The sequence below is a fragment of the Hippoglossus stenolepis genome, chromosome 23 (assembly GCF_022539355.2).
Source record: "Hippoglossus stenolepis isolate QCI-W04-F060 chromosome 23, HSTE1.2, whole genome shotgun sequence".
NCBI lineage: Eukaryota > Metazoa > Chordata > Actinopteri > Pleuronectiformes > Pleuronectidae > Hippoglossus > Hippoglossus stenolepis.
In genome coordinates this window covers 9,041,169-9,064,335 of record NC_061505.1, presented here as the reverse complement: position 1 = coordinate 9,064,335, position 23,167 = coordinate 9,041,169, and the positions used below count along the sequence as shown (strand labels likewise).

The following is a 23,167-nucleotide window of genomic DNA, read 5'->3' as shown; positions in this document are numbered from 1 at the left end:
ATAGGACACTTTTCTGAACAATGTTACACAATGAACAACAAAAACCAGACAAATTATGACATGGGCAGAAAATAAAATAGATCAGATCAAATTAAAACAGAAATTGGTTTGTTAGTCTGTCAGTTAGTTTTCAGCAATGTAATAAAAGTATTACATGTCATATTGTTTAAAATGCAATGTATTAAAAAAGATAAATGTTCTATAAAACTGACGTTCATGTCAGAAATAAAATGATGACGATGAAGTTATTTTCCCCAAACTCTGCTGATCTGTCCTCCAACTGGACTATTTTGATCAAAACAAGTTCACCTGGATGTCCGCAGCTTTCGTGACACTGGAATTGAAACTACTGATCGTCTGTTTTTCAATTGCGTGAACTCTGTAGCATTCTGGGAAAACTTATAAGACTGGCTGTGAACGAAAATCCAAAACCCCTGTTCCCCTCTCAAGGGAAAACATTGTGTTTGGTATTAACTTAAGGGGCATCAAGACTGACCTGACCATGAACAAGCTGAAACATTTGTCATCCACACATCTAAATGGAGGAAAATGAAACCCATGTTCTGTGGTGAGAAGGGATGGACAATCACCTCTAATGGAGGGGACACATCGGAAGTCTCTTCTCAGAGCTCGTGAAGACTTAAAGATATACGAGGACCTCTAGTGGAACTTAAAGAGAACTTATTACTATGATTTTTATAATGTAATTTGTATTTTATTTATTCATTCATTCATTTGTTATTATTTAAATAATTATTCATTTATGTAATATCATTTGTGCATAATGTGCTTTGTTAGTTGTTATTATTTGTCAGGATTTCAAGTTTTCAATAAAAAAATAAAAAAGGTCACCGGATATTGAATATTGAAATCGACCGGCTCGACGCGCTTGAACACAGGGTCGGTCACATGACCTGCTTGCGTGGTCACGTGACAGCGCGACGCAGCGGCTGCTACTTCCGGACTGATTCCGCCGCTGCGGACTGTCGCTCAGCTCTCAGCACAGAAACACGAGGCGGGGAAGGTGAACGGTAAGAAACACGAACGTGATCTGAAGCTGTCTCGTCGTCACCACACGGCCCCGTTGTGGAGACATTAGCATAGCATAGCATCGCTGAGCTAGCGGCCTCTTCCCACAGTGAACAGCACGAGACTGACAGAGCACAGGCTGCATGTGTTGACACGGCTGTGAACCTGTGACCTCTGCTGTGACCTGTGACCTCTGACCTCTGTGCTTCTGCTGTCTGCTGCAGGCTTCATACACACAATCTGAAACATGCCAGGAACGTGCAACACTATGTATGACTTTATATACATGTAAGAAAAAGCTGTTATTATGTGCAGGGTAATGCAACAATTAAAGGTCCAGTGTGTGTAAAAGTGATCTATTGGCAGAAATTGAATATAACATAATCCTAGTGATGTTTTCACTAGTGTGTAATCACCTAAATTGTAAGAAGTGTGGTTGTCTTTACTCTAGAACGGGCCCTTTTATATTTAAATACTTTACATTTACATCGGGTGTGGGCCACCATGTTTCTTTACAGTAGCCCAGAATGGACAAACTAAACACCTTTTTGAGTTTTTATGACAACTGAAGGCTACCACAGGTTCTCTGTCATGTTTGGAGCTGAGGGGTATTCAGCTGCAATATGAAAACTCACCACTAGGTTCTACACACTGATCCTTCAACATGTATCAGCAAACGTGTCTTCACTAGTGGTGGGAATCGCAGGGTAACTCACGATATATGACGATACAGGGCCAACGATAATGATCATATCACGATACAGCGATTCTGCGATGATTGATACATCATGATGTCTGTCTAACTGAAGAAGTAGTGCAGGATTTGTGTATTTGTTCACTGCAATTTGGTGTCCGATTCACAGAGTTAGGCACCAACTGAGATGAAACAAACAAAAACTGCTTCAAGTCTTATCTTACTTCTTCTTTAGTCTGAACCAAACACACATGTCCACATGTGCCGTCATTCCAATGGAAAATGGCCATAAACTTGCAATTGGCAGGGAATTCTGTTTAGAGCGCCAGACTTTTTGAAATTGCAATATCAATGCTTGACTCCAGCATATTGATTATCTAGTCAAAATGACGATATATCGCAGTACTGATATTTTCATCTTTACACAAAATTAACCCAAACCATTAAGTATGAATTCCATACACCTGCTAACGGTAACATGACGCTCTGTCTGTTTGGCAGAGATGAACAGCGAAAACTTCACCCTGAGTGAGAAGATCGTGTCGGCCTCCTACATTCGACAGGGGTCTCAGGCGCGACGCGGCCACGAGCAGCTCATCAGACACTTGCTGGAGCAGGTAAAGCCAACTGCTGACGTCAGGTGTCGTCACGATCGCGACACAAACACGTTGTCATTTCACTTTGTGCGTGTTGCAGGGCAAGTGTCCGGAGGAGGGATGGAGCGAGAGCACCGTAGAGCTCTTCCTGAACGAGCTGGCTGTGATGGACAGCAACAACTTCCTCGGCAACTGTGGAGTGGGGGAGAGGGAAGGCCGGGTGGCGTCCAGCCTTGTGGCGAGACGACATTACAGGTACAAGTTTGATATCATCTTGGTTAGATTTGAATAGAGCGTCGTAGTTGTAGTTCATGGCTGAAAACGGCTCTGCTGAAATCTCCAGAAAAAACTAGTAAATGGACATTAGGTTTTTGAGTGATTATATTTGGCATAGGAAAGTCTTTCAGATTCACCCCAGACGTTACAGTTGCTGGCTGATATAAACACTGTTCAGAAGTTTGTATTCAGATTTGCACACTTCACAAAGTTTAGGAAGTTGTTTAACGGGTCCTGTTGTGACATTCAGCTGTTTCATGTAGGTTGATCCATGGCATCGGTCGGTCGGGTGACATCGCCGCTATTCAGCCCAAAGCGGCAGGATCCAGTCTGCTGAACAAGCTGACCAACTCAGTTGTGTTGGACATCTTAAAGCTCACAGGTGTGTAAACCTGATCAGTTAAACAAGGGGTGTTATCCTGTGCCAGAACAATTGATATTTTTGCGAACGAATACTAGATTTTTTGAGTATTAGGGCCAGTTAAAGATGAGAATAAAGTCATAATGTTTATGAGAATAACTTTTTAATTTGAGGCTAGTTTTCATTTTAGAGGGGGTGTGTCAGATCAGCCTGTCTCCTGTAGGAGTTCACAGACTACTCGAATATTCAAAAACGTCTTGTCGACGCTGTGCTTCGGTGTAGACAAGTCTTGTTAAACGGTGCAGTAATACAGCAGTGGCAGTGGCAATGCGTCTACAGCTGATATGCAGCAGGGGGTGCTGCTGTTGTTGTTGAAAAGTAGTTGACTAATCATATGTGTAGTCACATTGTGGCTGCCTCGCGTAGCCTGCGTCCGTTTGGTGCGTCGCTTGTGCACGTCGATGCAGTACGCACATACACACATTTTTGTCTCGTTATATTATGACTTTTTAACCAATGAAATGTCTAAGAAACTAACCAATTGGGTATGTGGAGCATATATATATTTATTTTATTTTATTCTTTATTTTCTCATTATATGATGACTTTTTAACCAATGAAATGTCTAAGAAAAATTAGTTTTGGGTAGCAGAGGGAAAGATAAATATTGTAGTTGCAGAAATTTGAGGGGTTCAAAACAGACAAAAACATTTGAAGACAGATTGCGTCACAGCGGTGCAACTAGGCTGTCCCATTTTGAAGGTTCCTCCAAATGCCCCCGTTTTTTATAGAGGTAACGGCTCCGGCAAGTGACGAGACGTCTGATGCTTGAGCGTCAACCTTCAACTCAGCCGAACAGCTAACGACGCACGTGTTAAAAAACCAAAGCACATTCAAACTCCCTCGTCCTGTCCAACTTCTGCTCTGTTGCTAAGCAACAACAGTAAGAGCAGGACAAGCTGGTGACGCTGGAAATCCTGGAAATCCTCTGTAGTCCAGACTGTCTCATTTCGGTTCGGCCTTTGCGGTCTGCCGCGTCCTCCAAAGAATGCAGCCCCTGAATTGAGACACAACAGTTGGGACCCTCTTGGCCTTCTAAATGCCTACCTCATTCAAACGTCACATCTCCATGTTGTAAAATAGAATTAGCATTAAACATTCCCTCGATATAATCACAGTTATTTTTTTCAGAGAAGCCATAATACTGATGATTTCCCAGGCTGACTGTTAGTACTTGTGTGGAAAACAACAGTAAGCCTTGTGTTTCTTGATAACAGGTGTGCGCAGTGTGGCAAGCTGCTTTGTCGTCCCCTTGGCAACAGGTATGAGCTTGACCCTGTGCTTCCTGACCCTTCGTCATCGGAGGCCCAAGGCTCGCTACATCCTTTGGCCTCGCATCGACCAGAAGTCCTGTTTCAAAGCCATGATCACAGCAGGTGATAACACGACTTTAATGGCCAGCGTCATGTCAGCTGTACGTCCTGTTCACACACTTCAGTGTTGTTATATACATGGAGGCAGGTAGAGCCTCAGTAGTGCTGGAGAATTTCATTCATAATGTTTGCTTCTCAAGTGGAGCCATGTAAAGTGTCTTTGCTGGATAGTATGAATTATGTGGTGACACATTTCTTTGTCAGCATTGTTAAATCCTCACAGAAGCACTCTGGGCTTTTCGCTGCCTCCTGCTCATATGCGACTGTTCCGTCAGGTTTTGAACCGGTGGTGGTGGAGAACGTTCTTGAGGGCGACGAGTTGCGCACCGACTTGGAAGCAGTTGAGCGGAAGGTCGAGGAGCTTGGCGCCGACAACATCCTGTGTGTCCATTCGACAACGTCCTGCTTCGCCCCGCGAGTCCCTGACAGGTGATACAAGCTCTCATTTATACTCTTACTCCCTTTGCAAATAAGCGGCATGAAACAGCCAATAATTAGGAAGGACATTTTTGACGTGCCATGGGAAAAACAAAGATGGAATCAACATCAAGCAACACTTAATATCTGGGTACAATATTGATGACTAGAGGAGATCTTGGTGAGTTTCACTGATTCATATGTACCACATCCGCTTCAGGACATATTTCACAATGTCCGTCAGACAGTTTGACGGCACCAAGATCATAGTTTTTTCTTGAGTATTTAATTTGACAGAAGACTCGTTGATTTGTGAACAGTCCTAGCTGTGCACATTTTGTTCATTGATTTTCTACAACTGGAGTTGTGTTGCCTGTTGATTGATCCTAACTTCAGGTCAGTTACACATTCTTTTCAAGACAAAAATAACTGTGAGCAATGATAAAGGCACAATAAAGACAAATATATGAAATAAATCGACACAAATAAACTTTGTATCAACCTGGATAGAGGAGGAAGTTCCTACTTACTGCTTCAACATGGGACATTGTCATCAAAATGCATTCTGATTGGTTAGCTGTGTACATGTCGGAAGTGAAACCTTGGCAAATTGGATCTTGATTGGGAAAAAATAAAAGCCACAAAATCGTTTAAAAGATATTGTTAACATGCGACTTTGTGTATGTGTGACCAGGCTCTAAAGGCTGGAGACTGGAGTGTCAATGGAATGAAATGAAGCAGGAGATCATCAGCCACTTTCACAACCTCCAAAGACTCAAAATATGAAAGATTTTATTTTCACAGATGTCATTTCTTTTCAAGTAAAGACAATGTCAGCTCTTCATGTCCGTGTTGTGTTGTGTTGCAGGCTGGAGGAGCTGGCCACTATATGTGCCAAATACGACATCCCCCACATAGTTAACAATGCGTATGGCGTACAGTCGTCCAAATGCATGCACCTTATACAACAGGTAGGTACCACCTCATCCCCAGTGCATCTCTCATTTGTGTGGTTGAAGTAGTGCTTGTAGAGCAGTTTAAAGTGGAGCCCACAACTGAATACAAAAATGTTGTGTACATGTCTCTGTCATTTCTCCTTCAATATAAGAGCCACAGGGACATGATGAAAGCGACTTAAACAAGAACACATTATTCTTATTTAAATAGCACATATTGTTATGTTTGTCACCCCCATTCTTACAACTACCGACTATTCTAAAAAATAGTTTGTCATCATATTTTCTTTGCTCACTGGTTAGTGAAATGTTTCACGTCTTGTCTTTCATCAGGGGGCTCGTGTTGGGAGAATCGACGCCTTTGTCCAGAGCTTGGACAAGAACTTCATGGTACCAGTAGGTGGCGCCATAATAGCAGGTTTCGATGAGTCCTTTGTACAGGAGATTAGTCAGATGTACCCAGGTGAGTGGCTGTGTTTTAATGCCCATACATCTTTTGCATCTGCTTGTTTTTAAAGATTTGTATCCCTTATTTCCTGTTGTGTTTCTTCAATATATGAAATGCGCATCTTTTGTTTTCCTCTTTATGACACAATTTTGTATTTTGAACCAATAAAATATGATAAATTTGGGGGTGTGAAGACAGTCATGATATATCAATTATTAGTAATCGATCATTTATTCCTTTTGTGAAGATTGTGATTGCTGTGTATTTTTAATCAGCACAGTTAACAGTCTCTAATGGCTTGCAGGCCCGGGCTGCAACAATTGCACTAAAAGGATGTTTATACCCTATCTTCAAGGAATATAAACATCTTTTTCTACCGAATACTTTTATACATATACCAGCTTTCCAAAACTTAAAATGGTGGTGTTTCATTTTTTCTTTTGACACATCTAATAATTCCAAAAATCTCTGTCCGTCTGTCTGTGGCTCACATATCAAGAGGCGTTCATATTATCAGCTTCACCCTTGGGTGTTGTGTATTGTTCAGGGCCCAAGGAAGTGCAATGTTACATTTGGTACGATTTGGACCCACGATATACTATATTAATACATTTTTAATAAACAGACGACCAGTGCTCTCTAGCAGCAGCATCTAGGAGTCATCAGTGTAAGTGACACGGTGGCGAGGCTTCAGGGTTCTGCAGATTGCGTCCTTACTTGCCGTGCCTCAATTCCTGCAGATCACTTTCAGTTTCACAAAGAAAGCTGCAACCAGCATCACCACAGGCCAAGCAAACAGCCCAGTCCAAAGAGGCAGGTTTAGAATGTGCACTGCACTATTTAAGATACAGATTGCCATAGTCTTTATTTTCGTCGTTGTAAACAACAGAATATCTGTCTGTTGTGCCTCACAATGTTGCTTCTTGTCCTTCTGTGTCCAGGTCGAGCTTCAGCCTCGCCCTCCCTTGACGTCCTCATCACCTTACTGACTCTGGGAGCCAGCGGCTACAAGAAACTCCTGTCAGAAAGAAAGGTGAGAGCACGCACGCGTCACTTAATCAGGCCAAATATAGTTTGACTTGTGTGTGGGATCTGGATGCCCTCAGATGGTAGGAGTGGAACAGTGTCCTGTGGATTAAAAACACTGCCGCAATGTCAACTGTGCATTAGAGTTCTTCTGAATATCCGTCTCTGTGTGCTGTGTCAACATCTTTCCCCTGAAGAACAGCTTACATAAGTCGTATTGAATTGCAGTGGATCACATGTTGTGTGTGTGTGTGTGTGTTTGTGCGTGTGCGTGTGCGCGCGCGTGCGTGCGGCTTTGCTTTACCTGCAATCTGCCTGAGGACGAAACTTTCAGCTCGAACACGCAGCGAGCTTTGTCGAGGGAAGGGTCTGCTTTAGCGAGATAAAATTGATCCAGAAAGTTTCTGAAAACATCCCCTGGTGGCTCCCTGCTTTAAAGCAGAGTTGCTCACAATGCAGCAATTCCCCTCTTTAAACAGGAGGCACTGCACCATTCTCACACCTCCAAACGGCTGGACTGAAAATGTACTGTAAAACCTTTCTGGACTATATCTGTTTCTCTTGATGCACAGACCTCAGGGAAGACTCAGAAATAAGAGACTCTTCTGTCAGAAGCAGGGGAAAGAGATTTGTTTTTCTAAAATGAGTAGTAGACGCTACCTGAAGTGCCCATATCTAAATATGACACTCTCCCAGAATTTGCTATTTGCCATTAGCGTAAAAATTGACCCCGTAGCAGAAATATATATCGAGGAAATTCCTCCAGCCTCTCACATGACTCTACGACGCCATCAAGGCTTATCGATTCCCCTTGGTCCACATGATGCATAATTAATGCACCAGACCTGTTCTCCATGTTGTGTAGAGTGATTTCCTCACATCCTTCTCAGGGTCAGAAAGCTTTAAATTATTCAAACATTTCGAGATTTCATTTACAGCCTCAAGTAACCATTTTAGAAAATGTCTAGATGTTGAAAAGAACCAGCAGATGTTGTGTTTTTGTTTTTTTTTGTCATCACACACACACACACACTTATTGTCTGCAGAGTCGTAGCCAAGCACACACTCACCACCACCAGCGCCCCCTCCTCTTGGGACCATAAAGTCGTCCATTGTTAGTAGAGAACAAGGGACACTTGGAGACACTTGACATCGTTGAAAGGCTTGTTTTTGTCTAAATTCATGACAGAGAAAATATTTCTCCTCCCGATGCTTTCAAATTAGGAAAGCATGAGTCAGCGCACACACACCCGTTGTTGCAGATGAGCCGAACCGTTGACGTGCGACGCTTCACTGGGGAACAAACGCAACAAAAACACTGCGAGGTGTTGTTTGTGCCCGGTCTCATAACATCTGTGTTGAAAACTCCCACCATTCTTTTTTTCAGTCTTTCAAACCCACACACACACACAAACACACACTGCATTGATACTCTGAGCCAAACACACTTTGTCAGCGTAATTTAAAACGCGTGGATGCTAAAACCTTCGAATAAAAGCATGTGTTATCCTCTCCTGCCGCTCTAATTGATCCCAGAGGTGGACATTGGATGTGAGTGGAGATCGTGGCCAGAGATGGAGAGGTAGATGACAAACTGCTTGTGCTGAAGCTTTGGGGGGAGGGGGGGCACTCGGGCAGGCAGGACAGAGAGAGAGAAAGGGGGAGGAAGGGACACAGACTTGTGGGTAGATCTGCTTGATTAGCAAAAAACCAAGGCGTCTGCTGCTGCTGCTAAAATAAGGCTGTGGCAGTGTGGGAAAGAAGCATTGTGCTGCTATTTATAGTTCTTTTGTTTGGCCCTGGCCCGCTCTTGTTCTGTCACTTCATGTTTTCTCTGTGTCTGCACGGCCTGCAGGAGATTTATTTGCTCCTGGCTCAGGAGCTGAAGAGTCTGGCCTCTGCACACGGGGAGAGATTGCTTCACACCCCACATAACCCCATTTCACTGGGTAAGCTCAATGTTCCGGCCACAGACCAAAGCCTGTATCGTTTATCGATATTCTGTTCTATATTTCTGACCCTACATTTCTTAAACTAATGGAATAATTGTGTGTATGTGGCCTGTCTGTCCTTCAGCCATGTCTTTGGATGGTCTCCAGGCCGACAGCGACAAAGCAGTGACTCAGCTGGGCTCCATGTTGTTCACCCGGCAAGTGTCCGGAGCCAGGTATGAAAACTTGTCAAGGGCAATGCTACGATCATGGGAAACATGGGAGGGGAAGACAAGGGTGCAGAGGTTTGTGTGTGTGGGCGAGATAAGTGTTGGCAAACAAAAATTGGCAATCAGGCAGCGCAAACTACTTGAGATGATTAGACAGCCCATCTTATCAGGGCCGCCTCCTAATTGATTAGGATGTTTCCTTTGCAATGTTGTGTCCACAACAGGCACAAACTCTGCAGCTTTTTCTCCGGACTGTCAATTCTCCTGTTTTGCTTTCTTCCTCAGTCACTAACGGCTCCGTAAATACCAAGTTTTACTTTTGGGGTCTCTGTTTTTATGCCTCCACGCCGGCACCAGCCAATGGCCAGCCAGTGTCCAGAGGACAGTTGGGAATTTAGTCTCATGGACTCAGAGATTAACTGATTAGATTTAACTGGTCAAAGGTCAAAGGTCACAGTGACCTCATATGAGTACATTGACTTAAAGGTTCAGTGTGTAAGATTTAGGTGAAAGGGATCTATTGGCATAAATTTAATATATAATAATCTTAGTGATTTAGATGATTTCACTAGTGTGTTTCATCAAAATCTTTACAAATTGTTGTTTTATTTACCCTGGAATGGGCCCTTTATATTAAAATACTTTGTATTTACATCAGGAGCGGGTCCTCTCTACGGCGGCCACCATGTTTCTTTACAGTCGTCCAAACTGGACAAAAAACCCCACATTTTTGAGTTTTTATGACAACTGAAGGCTACCACAGGAGGGTGGGGTGAGGGGTATTCAGCTGCAATATGCAACTTCACCACTAGACGTCCCTACATTCTACACACTGAACCTTTAAACTGTACTTGGTGGCCGGGGCAACAGACAACCACAGGGCAATTATTTTAAATATCAGGAAGGGATGATTTATTAGGAGTTATTCTGTTGTGTCTGTTTCACATTCAGATTTGAATACATCATGGCTCAATTTCATTATAATAACAGCAAAGTAATAGCCTCCACGCTTCCCACGTACTCTCATCCTCTCTTCCAAATGAGCATTTTTCCAAGGTCAGAGCATCACAATCTACTTAAGTCTTTTGTCCTTGTATCTCAGTAGCATACTAAATGAGAGGCACCGACTTCCAGAGTCCATGCTTCAATGACGCATATTAATCTAGATATTTAATTTGAAGGAGTTTGTCATAACTCTTAAGTGAAATACGCTCGTGCGAATCGTGGACACCGTCAGAGGGAGCTGGCTTTTTCCACACCAGCTCTAAGTTGGTCTCTTATCCAGAAAAAACGATTAACACAGCTCTACATCTTCTGACAATGCATCCCTCTACCATTATAGTCTCTCCCGTGCACACAGTCCTAATAGCTGGCCAGTAATGGATTTCACATTAAAGTGAGTTTGAACTGTGCTGACAGTGGTGACACGCTGCCAGATTTCAGAGGCGTCGCTTTGAGTTTGATACATTTGGAGCTGCAGTTTAACAGTGTAAAAACTTCAAAGTTACTGTATGTTGGGAATGCAGCACCGCCTCAGCTCTTTCATCTCTGCTTGATGACATTGTCTCATTCTTGCTGTATGAAACTTTTACGTCTTTCCTTCCCTCCTGCTCATATCCAGGTTCATAATTTAAATTTGGTTTATTACTTGAAAATGTTTACATACTTTAATATTCAGAAAACGCATCACTTTCCTCAAACTGTCCATTGCTGCAGCTCCTCTTTTCAGCCTCAGTCTGAAACGCCTGGTTTTAACTCCTCCCTTTCCGATAAAGCCTAGTCTGATTGGCCAACTCGCCCAGCACTGTTGTGATTGGTCAACTGCTTGCAGCGCAAACGGGTAGAAACAATGGTGAAACGATAGGTTCTCTCAGGCTTTTTCCTTTGTTGTAATTTACTACTCTTTTGATAGCCTTTTATCTTAAATATTTTATCATATTGTATTTTATTCCTATATTTCTTTTTTTGTATTTATTGTTCAAAACTCTGGTTGTTTTAAGTTTGCTTTATGAATAAACTTGACTGGACTTAAGTGCGTAGTGTTCGTCGGGTTGTGATGAAGTCATTGGTTCCAGTTGTTTCAAATAATCATCGCTGTGCTACATCATCCTTGTTTTCATCCATGTTTCTAGGGTAATACCGCTGGGCAAGGAGCAGACCATAAGCGGCCACACTTTCCACGGCTTCATGTCGCACTCAGACGCGTACCCCTGCCCCTACCTCAACGCTGCCTCTGCTGTGGGCATCACCCGAGAAGATGTGACGCTGTGCATCAAACGGCTCGACAAGTGCCTGAAGACCCTGAGGAAAGAGTCCAATGTGGCCAAGAGCAGCTCCGTGGTGCCCCCATCCCGCTGCGACGACACACCGGGAGAATGACGCAACGAAAACGACAACATTTCCAGACGTACACAAAAGCCATTTTTAGACATGATGGAGAATTGGGTCCTGCCTTTCACACATGAACTACGCAGCAGGACATTCTCAGACGTGTCCACAACAGCAAAGGAATCTCCGGGGCGCTCAGGCGAGTTGTGGCGCAGCAGGCAGAGGCAGGATGTAACGTATAAATTCCGCTGCAGAGATCACATGTTTTTGTTTATCGCAGATCGACACCGGCGTCGGCGCTTATCACCAAAAGCTATTTTGACATCCTTGTCGGTGTCTCCTCCGTGTATGGCACTTCTTTTTCATCCTGAGATACTTTACGTCTGTCGCGTGTTAGAAACGTCTTCATCGCTCCAACTCACACACGGTGAATCCTGCGGTCGTTCTCCTGCTGCGATCTTACATCATCTCCGTGGGAGATTTTGCTTGGGGGGGCTGGCCGCAGGAAAGTCCGGACGCTCTCAGTCGGACATTTGTGTTCTCACGTGCAGCCCCTCCGTAAAATGTCCGCAGAGTTCAGTGCATGTCTGAAAGCATCTTGAGGGATTTCTGCTTAGTGTGAGCGTCTTGTGCCTGCGCTAACTCTGCGTGCGTGAGACACTGTAAGAAGGTCAAAGATATGAGCTCAGCAGCGATGACACTGTGCAGGTGTTGGTAAAAAAACAACACAAGCTGATGTCGCTGAATAGTTCCCTGTTCTGTGGAGGTGTACTAATTATCAGCTGTTGTAAGGACATGATCTGCATACATATGCATCTCAGAAGCAGAGTCATGCCACCGATCTAAAATTAGAACTAAACGTCCGCAAAGATGTCAAAACAACTCCAAAATTGTGTCAATCGTTTTAAAAAGACTTCTAATGTATTATGTACAAATTTCGTAAAAGATACCACAGTGCTGTATATTGAATCTAATATTCAATAAACTATTTTGAACTGTATCCCTCTGTTTACTTCATACTTTATCCACTCTTCTGTTCTGGGAATGCGTTTAGCTTTTCCACTCACTGACATCTAAAACCAAACAGCTTTAAACAGTAGTATGTTGCACTCTGTCTTCTGCTGTGTATTGTAATGCGATGCGAGCGCCGCTGAAACATTAACTCCATCTGAAGCCTGTATATTGGATTAGCTCATTTATTTTCAGGCTCGCAAGTAGCAGCTAATCAATGAAGTACAGCAAACATTGATCTCTCCTGTATGTAGAGTAGGACATGTGCACTGTTGTGCAAAGTATGTAACATTGACCATTTCAGACTCAGAGAAGTGGATTATTTGACCATGTTTTCTTGAACTAGTGATATGCATTACAGAAATCAAAAAAATCTAAGCATAGTCCCTGTGTCAGTCCTCGAATGCGAGGCTAAATGAAATGAAGTTGGAAAAAACAGGACTGAGCAACCTTTTGTACTTTTTTTTTTTTTATTATTGGTTCCGCTCTGTGCCGGCGACAACTAGTGGCCAGAGGCATTAGGTCTGGTACGTCCATCCATTCCATTTTTGTGAACACGGTATCTCAAGAACACCGTGAGGGAATTTCTTGAAATTTGGTACAAACGTTCACTCGGAGTCACTGATTCGATGTGGGAAGTCAAAGGTCAGAGTGGCCTCTTAAATCATTTTATTGGCATCTTGAACAGGATATTTAAAGTCTACCTCTAGGGAATTCCTGCAAATTTTGACCAGTTGTCACTTGGACTCAAAGATGATGTGATTTCAGTGGTAAAAGCTCAAAAACTGCACTGGTTGTTGGAGGCATACAACCTACGTTATACTGTTTAACAGCACAGGATCAATTTCAGTCAGAACCTCACCATGCAGGTGGAGTTGATTTCTATATTTTCACATTTCTTGCGTCCTCTGCCGATTTCCCCGGTACTCTCCACTCTCCGTCATTAGGACAGATTGGCCCCTCAGGCACCAAGCGTAGACTCCCACTAAAGCCTCTCTGACTGACTACGAATCTATATTGCTTTGTCCAAATTCTTCCCGTGCTCTCCCCCTCATCTGCTGCTGATCGTCAAGGTCGATTGCACTCTGAAAATCTTGGGACACGTCAAGCAGACCCCCACCGTGTGTTTTAGAGACGAAACACTCGATGTTTGGCTCAGAAGTAGAGGTACGGACCGCCACGGCTGCTGCATCCACGCTGTTCCCAGGTTGAGCAATGAACGCAGTGAGCAGACGTTGGTTTCTCACACGCATTCGCAATCGGGGGAAGGTGGGCTGGAATCAGATGAATACAGGGTGCTGTGTCAGCACACTTTCTCTGCTCCTACACTGGACTGAACCATTAACAGAATATAGTGGGAAAACACTGAGCGGTACAGTGCAGTGCCCTGAAAAGCAAAAGTGGCTTTCGCAAAACACAAAAGAGATTTTGTTTCCTTTTGAAGAGGCTCCTCATCCTCTGTATGTGCAACAGCTCAGACAACACGACGTGCCTTTTCTTTCCCCGCTCTTCTCTCTCCGTCCCCTGTTCCCACGTCTTTTGCTGATGCTGCAGAGACGCTGTGAGAATAGGTTGTCAGGGACAGTTTTAAACGACTCCTCTATTGATCAAGTCTGCTGCAGTGTGTAAATCAGAAAATGGCAACCTCACAGGAACTCGCACCGAGCAATACGTTGACTTTTTTTCATCCATTTTTTCAGTGTTTAAAAGGCTATAGATTCTCGCCGTGTCCGGTTTCCCTTATATGATTGTTCACCTGTGTCCCTTCCTCACCCAAAATAGGCTGCCTGTAAAAACACGTCACTCAGGTCTTGAGTAACCCTGGGATGCTGCTGCTCCTTCACTCCTGGCCCCCAGCAGCTGCCAGGTGGAAGTTCAGTAATGATGTAGAGCCAGAGTGGCACGAACATGACACCAGACGGACCACAGTTTACCTCCTTATCGTTTTAATTATGCTTAAATATCAGAGCCAGTACTAAATATCAGAGCCAGTACTATAATTGCAATTCTTCTAAAAGTTTGTTTTATTCATTTGAAGTCTTAAAGTTCTCTTGTAGCAATGTACATGTCAAATTAACAACAAATGGATGTATTTATAATAAATATATACGTTCTAAATGATACAAAATCTGCTGAAATTGAAACGAGAACCAGTTACTTTCTCTGGCCTTTGGCAAATCCAGAAATATTCTCGAGGTAAACAGATGATGTGAACAGTGTGATTTTTAAAAAGTGAGTCCCATGTTTCTTTTGTATGATACACTAAAGAGTACTGTAAAGGTTTAAAGTGAATGGAAATGTTTGACAAAGCTCTAAAACATCCTGGTGTACACACAGTTAAACGCAGGATTGGTTGCTGATGGAATAGTTGTGAGTTTGTGAAATTTGTTATTGTAGATTATTATGGTCTGTCTGTCTTGATATGTTTTTATTTTGAGTTTATCTTTCTTTTAAATTCTCTGTAAAGTCTTAACTTAGTGACTCTTTGGTTCTTTATTTCTTTCTTTTTCTTTCAGTTTTAGTGACTATTTCTTTTTTTGTCTTTCCTTGTTTGTTTCTTTAGTGACTCTTTCTTTCATTCATTCTTCCTCTGTTTCCTTTCCTCCTTCCTTTCTTCCGTCCTTTCTGCCTTCCTTCATTCCTTGTCGCACTGTCCAAGGATTTTTCACATAATTCTAAAAAGCCTCTTGTAGCAGTTTGCTAAATGCGGTGTCTCTGAACATATATACGCTATGCTTACAGTATGTATGGACTACATAGCACTGAGATAGGCTCTGTATGCAGTTTGAAAAGCGACAGAAATAATTTACCCAATCACATTAGAGGTGCTCCAAAATCCGATTTACCATATATTCACTTATTATTTTTATTTTACTCCTACTTATTAATTTGTGTCTTTGTTTTGCTTTGCACTTTCCACGTAGTTTTGTGGTTACAACTTCCATGGTTGCTGCTCTGTGCTTCCCCTCGGAAGGAGATGTGCTACCCACCTACTAATTCCACAAACATCTCATCAGTTCGGTAATTTAATTACATTTACATTCAAATTCGTATATATAAGCCGCACACATGAACAGGAACAAAGCAAATTCAGTTTCATTTTATGAAAAACACTGACTGTAAAATCGTCATTGCAGATAAACCAGGCAGGATGAACCTCACTCTGCACCACAGACCGTTTCTAAAAAAGCTCTGCACACAACGTCCAGCACATGAACAATAAAAAAGTGACAGTACATTGTGGAACTGTCTAAGGAGGACTCACTAATGACAAGGGATAAAGCTGAAGTAGACCCAGAGCATTGACACAGACCAATTGAGAAGAGGCACTGTTCGAGTATCAATAAAGCTTTGCTCGTTTGAAACGCTCAGAGGCACTGTCCATGGTGCTGCAGTTCTGCGCCCCTGGGAGCGTGTGGCTGGTGGAGGGCTCCACTGGTGTGTCCTGTGTAATAACACATCAACCAATGCATTATGCCCAGTTGAGTCTTTAATGGGATGTATTTGTTTGTGAATTATGTGTTGGGGGCAAAAAACATGTCCAGAAATAACACAAGCAGATTCCGGATTTGTCAAATAAAAAGAAAATGCCTGAGGTCCTTGTAAATTAATTTTTTGAAACATTACATTTGCGCAAGTATTGAAACTACATTAAATAAAAGATAACCTCCTTTTTTTTAAGTGCGATTTTAAACAACGCACAGGTTACCAGATGTCCAGCTTCCTCGTGTCGCTATTTTCCTCCATGGCGCATGGTTGTTTAACCAGCAGTTCCCCGGGCTGCAGCCGTGGTGGCGTGATAAATAATTAAAGTGGACGGAGGGGAGCGAGCTGCAGCTGATTTGCTGATGTCAGGGAGCCAGTGCAGCATTTTCATGGTGCAGGGTGGAAACGCGCGGTGCCACTGTACCACCACCACCATCATCATCATCATCTGCTGCTGCTGCTGCTGCTGCTGCCTCCACACATGCGAGCCCGCCAGGCAAGATGATGCCAGCTGTCAAGATGTGGGCTTTGCTCTCCGTGTCGCTGTGCTGCCTGTGTCAGCCGGCTCTTTTCAAGAAGGCTTTCCGATGCCCTTCAACATGCAGCTGCTCCAAGGAGTCGATCATGTGCGTCGGGTCCTCCTATGTCCCGAGGATCTCCCCCAACGAGATCAATTCTCTGTGAGTAGCCTCTCCACCATGTAATCGTTTATTTTTTATTTTACTAAATCATACATGCACGTATGAGATATTCAAGTGTTATCCCTGGTTTTGCACCATTTGACAAAATATGGGAGGCAATGCAGTCCTCGCTGCCTCCTGCGCCTCAGTTCATCACTTTTCAGCATCTCCTTACCTCTTCATGCTCTGCTTTTTTCCCCCCTTCAGGAGCATCGTGAATGGGACTTTCTCCGAGGTCAAAGAAGCGATGTTTGCTCACATGCCGTCTCTCCAGCTGCTGTAAGAACACCTTCCATTTCTCCCCCCTGAACTTGAAGCCATAGGGCTCCTGTGCAGATGCAGATTTCCAAACTCCTTTGGAATTTCCGAAGCTTAAATGCACCCCACTGCCCAGTGGAGCAGTGGTACATGGAATCTGACCGTGTAAAGCTGCATTGCATATGACCAAACCCATTGTTAACATAGCATAAATCAATTAAGGCGTATGTGTCCTGTGGCTGACTTTCTGCAGATGCATGCACAGTGATGCATCTGTTTAGTGCATGTTAAAGCTATTAGCAGGGAGCTGCCGTTGGACACCTGCAGATGAATAATGGAAGTGAAGTGTGGAGCCGTCGGTGCCGTCCCAGGCCATATTGTAGTCTACTTAAGCAGAGGCCATCAATCTGCAGTGTGACTCCACCAGAGATGGCTGTGATGTCAGCATAAACAAAGGCGTGGCAGATGTAGAGCACTTAACCAAACTGATGTGATTTACATCTTGTGGTGTATGTGTGTTTGAAGAGGGTCAGAAAACCTTGGTCATGTCATGTAGTCACTGTGTTTTTGCATGAAGTGTTTTTCCCTCTGCTCTGTTTTTCCGACATTAAGCATAAAACCATGCATAATGTCGGCTCCTGTTAATATGTGTGTTTTATTCTTCATTGCAGGCTTTTGAATTCCAACTCTCTAACAACTATAAGGGATGATGCGTTCTCGGGCCTCTCACATCTGGAGTACCTGTGAGTTCCTCTCTCGTTGCACGCTTTAATATAACACAACCAAACCATCTAACGGGAGTGTTGTTATGGGTATGATGAGGTTATGTGGTTGGATGTTGGTTTTTCAGATTGAATGAGAAAGTGTGGATCACACGCCCTCTGGTGGAATTTAGTTTCTTACCCTGGTAAAAAATAAAAATCTTCAATCATTTGGCAACAACCATTTTCTAGATAACAGATTACAAATCTATTGTTGGGATTCCAAACATAATTACAAGCAGAGACTAATGCATTTATTACAGTTCATCACACGGCTTTAAGTGTCATTTTACAGTTTTTCTTTTATTTAAAAAACAGATATAATGTTTTCATCACTAGAGTGTATGTGCACATCCTCACAAAAATATTTTACCTTCAATAACTGAGCCACTTCAACCTGTTAAAAGTGATGCACCCGAAGTTCCACTGCCTGTCAACAAATCCACGTACTTCCAGTGTTGCCGTACAGCAAATGAAGGCGTCAGTATCTGCACGACTGTTGCAGAAGTCATTGTTACTTCTTGTCTAAAACTAAAACAGTCCGTATCCAAATGATTCTTTGTGGGACTTGGATGCCACTGGAACAGAGAGGGGGACCCTGTTGACAGAAACTGAGGCTGAATGTGTTTGAAACAAAAATGCTTGATTTGAATTATCAGTTATACACAATGAGTAAATTGCAGTTGTGACATATTCTAGATTTATCACACAATTCACAGTATTTTCCCTTTTTTTTTTTTTATCTTCCACAGGTTCATCGAGAGTAATAAGATAGAGACCGCATCCAAATATGCCTTCAGGGGACTCAGGGACTTGACTCACTTGTATGTTTCAACGAATCTTAATTAATTAAGTCTAATATATATCTGCTTGAAGTAATTTTTAATGTAGAATAACTGTGACACTAGAAGTGATGCTAAATAGTACACTGATAACAATGTTGAACGTTTACAGAGATATTCAGAATGATTATTATTATTATTATTAATTATCTAGATTTGAATATTAATCTGAAATGTTGTCTTCACCCATTTGCTTGAAAAGTAATTATGATTGTCTCATGTTGTATATCTTTGAATTATTGATTTTATTATTGATTTATTGATGCTCTTTCTAGGTCTTTGTCAAACAATAAAATTAACTCCTTGCCCAGGGACATCTTCATTGACCTGGAATCACTAATAGAGCTGTAAGTATGTCACATAGCACCGAATAATGTCCCCTGTTGTCGTACGAATCTATCCTGCGAACAATATATATCTTCTTCCCCCTAACTTTATTCTTCCACGGCACTTCTGGCTTGGCTACGTTGTTTCTCGGCTATGACGCTCAGTTTTCCCCTTCCACAGGGACCTGCGGGGCAACGCCTTCGAGTGTGACTGCCGTGCCAAGTGGCTGATGACGTGGCTGAAGAACACCAACGCCACGGTGTCCGATGTCGTGTGTGCCGGACCGGAGGAAATGAAGGACAAGCGCCTCAATGACATGGCCAGCCTGCACAACGAGTGCATCTCAACGGGTGAGAAACACTGGAGCCAGCTGGCATCAATATCAACCATCTTACCCCAGTCTGACATAGTAAACAGTAGGCCGTCTACAGAAAAGACAAATGTGTTGATTGTTGTGTTTATCCTTTTAAAGTGACCAATTTTTAGAATTTGTTTCTTTGTGCACATTTGAATTCAGGAATCTTCTTGTCTTTGTTACAGATTTTGTCCTCCATCAATCTGTGACGTCTGAATCTCTGTCTGTTGACACATTCAGTTATAAGAATGATGTCTACGTGACTATTGCTGCTCCCAGCATCGAGAGCTGCATGGTTTTGCAATGGGACCACATAGAGATGAATTTCAGGACCTATGATAACATCACAGGTATGACAAAGATAACAACAGTACCCTGGTGGACTTTTACGCTAATGCCATCAGCTTATTCGTTTCCTTATCCTGCCTTTCAGGTCAGTCCATTGTGGGTTGCAAGTCGGTTGTCATCGAAGACCAGGTGTTTGTCATCGTGGCTCAGCTCTTTGGAGGTTCCCACATCTACAGGTTTGATGAGGACCAAAGCAGGTTCAGCAAGTTCCAGGACATTGAGGTGTCCAAGATCTCTAAGCCCAATGACATTGAGGCCTTCCAGATAGGCTCTGACTGGTTCTTTGTGATCGCTGACAGCTCCAAAGCGGGCCTGTCCACCCTCTACAAATGGAACAATAAGGGCTTTTATTCATACCAGTCGCTGCATGAGTGGTACCGCGACACGGATGCAGAGTTCTTGGACTTGGATGGGAAGGCCCACCTTATTTTGGCAAGCCGCTCGCAGGTGCCTGTGATCTACCAGTGGAGCCGGAGCAACCAGAAGTTTGTCCTGCAGGGCGAGATCCCCAACATGGAGGATGTAGTAGCTGTGAAGCACTTTCGGATCAAGGGGGAACTCTACCTGGCTATGACACGCTACATTGGAGACTCCAAAGTTCTACGCTGGGGTGCCAAACAGTTTGCAGAGATCCAGGCTTTGCCCTCACGAGGCTCCATGATTCTGCAGCCGTTCTCTTTCAAAGAAAGCATCTACCTGGCCCTGGGAAGTGACTACACCTTCTCACAGATCTACCTGTGGGATGATGACAAGAAACTCTTTGACCGCTTCAAGGAGGTGTACATCCAGGCGCCGCGCTCCTTCACTGTGGTTCCCACTGACCGCAGGGACTTCATCTTTGCCTCTAGCTTTAAGGGAAACACACAGATCTATGAGCACATCATCATTGACTTGAGCTTGTGAAGGGGCTGTGCCTTATTGCCCCTCCCGCAATCTAACGTCTTCCACGACAAAGATATATTTGTGGAGGGACAAGAGGGTTTTCTGAGCTGGGTCAAGTAGTGTTTGGAATTTGTTGAGTTCCTAAAGGTGTCTCTACTATTTCTCAATGGCTTGTCCTTGTGGTCTCTCAGACTTTCAGAGATCTGAGTTTTTAAGAGGAGAAGAGGGGTTGGTAAATGTAAAAAGCAGCTCCCCCTGAAAATCCAGCTGACATTCCTGAGGGTAGAAAATTGATCCATTTGGATGTATAGATTTGTGTTTACTATCCCCTTTGTTAACGGTTTTATACCCATACAGAAATAACCAGAACCTCAGAGAAATATCATGTTACAAATATTGATTTATTCCCATTTGCGACATTTGAGGATGGAACCGGTTTGGTTGCCACCTACCTCATGTTCCGGTGGTAATGTACAGGATGTTGCCTTCTGGGTTTCATGGACCCACAGTGCCTCCCGCTGGCCGTGATAAAGTATCACACCCCTTTGCTTTTTTCACACAGGGAATGTAATGAAAGCACAAACCTTTAATTATCATCGCTGAGGTCACAGTTTTTAGAGTGTAGTTTAGTGGAAAAGGTTACTGGGTGCTAGAGATGATATCGCATACAGTAAGAAGTAAGAAAAATAAGTGTTTTTTGGGGGTGAATTATTCAGGACTGGATATAGTTTAATGCCTTCTTAGATAAATGTATATGAATAGAAAATCCCCAGTTAGATACAATTTTAGCTCAGAGGTACTTAAAGTGGCAAAGTAGACATGAGGTGTGTTTAGGTGATGTCAGGGAAATTCCACCTACTTACAAGTTTGTAAAAATAGCACCAGTTGTTGGACTGCTAACTTTGTAACCTTTTTTTTAGGCTATCACAAAGAAAAGGCTCCACATAGCTGAAGTCAGTGGACTCAAACAAATAAATACATTCATCCGAGGACAAATATGTGTCTGAAAAATAAAGAAAACTAAATCTATGTATATATATATCCACTTGAGTTGGGATACTTTTTCTGTCCGTCTTTCTGTTCTTTGAAAATGTTGACTCACAAGCAACAAAATGTACATAAAACAAGGACAGCAATGCCACTACCTGTCTGTCAGCCAGAAATCCCAAGAGATCTTTGCACTTACTTTAAAGAAAACTAAATGAAATGTTACCGCAGCTTGCAAGAGCATGACACTCAAAAAAGGGTGTTTGCCAAATTCTTTTAAGATGAACCTAACAAAATCAGAATTCAAAAAGTACTTCTCCTTATTAAGTGAATGGTATTGCAATTAAAAAAAAAACATAAGGGAATATGAAGGCTTTACAACATGCAGATTCTTTTCTATTATTTAGTTTTAAACGTATTGAATGTTATTCTCAAAATATACTGGAAGTTTAATTAGTTGTGTATGAAAATAAATGTGTAAATATATGATTGTGAGGTGTGTTCTATCGCGCATTGATCATTTGGATGATGAAACTATTGACACAAGATACTTTGTTAATCTCTCTCATTTTGCTAATTTTCTCCCCATAATGTTCAAGTGAAAACTCAAAATATATGGAAGCTTAAAGTTACAGAAATGGCAAAAGAATAGTCATCAGCACTTGCAGGGAAGTATATAACACTTTTAATCAGCTAATACGCAGCAACGGAAAGAAACAGATGTGTTTTAGGGCAAAGGTTTCTTTCAACTTTCTCTGAGGTGGTAGAAAGAGTTTGACGGTGTATCAATGGTGTGTGATAGACAAAGCTCTGTATGAAAGTGTGTGTGTGAAGCATTTTGAGTGGTTGATAAGACTGGAAAAGCATATATACTGTAAACACAGCTCATTTAATCCATTTACCCCAATAGACCAGTGGGAAAACATAACCTATTTGGGATAAGGTAGGGCAACCTGTCAGGCTACACACAGGCCTCAACAGCTATCGATTAAGGTAGGGCAACCTGTCAGGCTACATACAGGCCTCAACAGCTACCGATTAAAGGTCCAGTGTGTAAGATTTAGGTGAAAGGGATCTAATGAGAGCAATTTGATATAAAATAATCCTAGTGATGTTTTCACGAGTGTGTTTTTTCTAAATTATACAAATTGTTGTATTTGATCCTAGAATGGGCCCTTTATATTGAAATACTTTATATTTACATCGGGGGGGTCCTCTCTTTGGAGGCAGCCATGTTTCTTGTAGTAGCCCAGACTGGACAAACTAAACACCCTTTGAGTTTTTATGAAAACTGAAGGTTACCACAGGTTGTCTTTCATGTTTGGAAGCGGAGGATGAGGTGAGGGGTATTCAGCTGCAACATGACACTTCACCACTTTATGTCACTAGATTCTACACACTGCAACCTGTGTGTAACCTGAAATACAGAACTGAGGGCAGTGAAGCTTGCTGCTTGTTAAACTCATGACTGGGTCTGCACTCAAATAAGCTTATCAGCATTTTCA

General features: G+C 42.7%; 2 protein-coding genes across 2 annotated transcripts; both read left to right on the top strand.

The window, feature by feature from the left end:
* Window positions 1–898: 898 nt before the first annotated feature.
* Window positions 899–12,725, top strand: sepsecs (Sep (O-phosphoserine) tRNA:Sec (selenocysteine) tRNA synthase). The gene is made up of 12 exons (XM_035148876.2): window positions 899–1,031; window positions 2,225–2,340; window positions 2,420–2,574; window positions 2,859–2,977; window positions 4,234–4,392; window positions 4,665–4,818; window positions 5,675–5,777; window positions 6,096–6,225; window positions 7,152–7,243; window positions 9,092–9,185; window positions 9,313–9,403; window positions 11,530–12,725. Exons 2-12 carry the CDS (start codon window positions 2,227–2,229, stop codon window positions 11,774–11,776), a joined length of 1,458 nt encoding a protein of 485 aa, XP_035004767.2. The 5' UTR covers window positions 899–1,031; window positions 2,225–2,226; the 3' UTR covers window positions 11,777–12,725.
* Window positions 12,726–16,539: 3,814 nt separating this feature from the next.
* lgi2a (leucine-rich repeat LGI family, member 2a) lies at window positions 16,540–22,148 on the top strand. Its single transcript, XM_035148875.2, has 8 exons — window positions 16,540–16,902; window positions 17,110–17,181; window positions 17,832–17,903; window positions 18,674–18,745; window positions 19,039–19,110; window positions 19,271–19,440; window positions 19,631–19,795; window positions 19,879–22,148. Exons 1-8 carry the CDS (start codon window positions 16,724–16,726, stop codon window positions 20,694–20,696), a joined length of 1,620 nt encoding a protein of 539 aa, XP_035004766.1. The 5' UTR covers window positions 16,540–16,723; the 3' UTR covers window positions 20,697–22,148.
* The last annotated feature ends 1,019 nt before the right edge of the window (window positions 22,149–23,167 follow it).

Coding starts and splice junctions, on each gene's coding strand:
- lgi2a (XM_035148875.2), top strand. CDS start 16,724: ATGATGCCAGCTGTCAAGATGTGGGCTTTGCTCTCCGTGTCGCTGTGC. Junction 16,903..17,109: donor CCCAACGAGATCAATTCTCT/GTGAGTAGCCTC, acceptor TCCCCCCTTCAG/GAGCATCGTGAATGGGACTT. Junction 19,796..19,878: donor GACCTATGATAACATCACAG/GTATGACAAAGA, acceptor CCTGCCTTTCAG/GTCAGTCCATTGTGGGTTGC.
- sepsecs (XM_035148876.2), top strand. CDS start 2,227: ATGAACAGCGAAAACTTCACCCTGAGTGAGAAGATCGTGTCGGCCTCC. Junction 2,575..2,858: donor GTGGCGAGACGACATTACAG/GTACAAGTTTGA, acceptor TGTTTCATGTAG/GTTGATCCATGGCATCGGTC. Junction 2,978..4,233: donor GGACATCTTAAAGCTCACAG/GTGTGTAAACCT, acceptor TCTTGATAACAG/GTGTGCGCAGTGTGGCAAGC.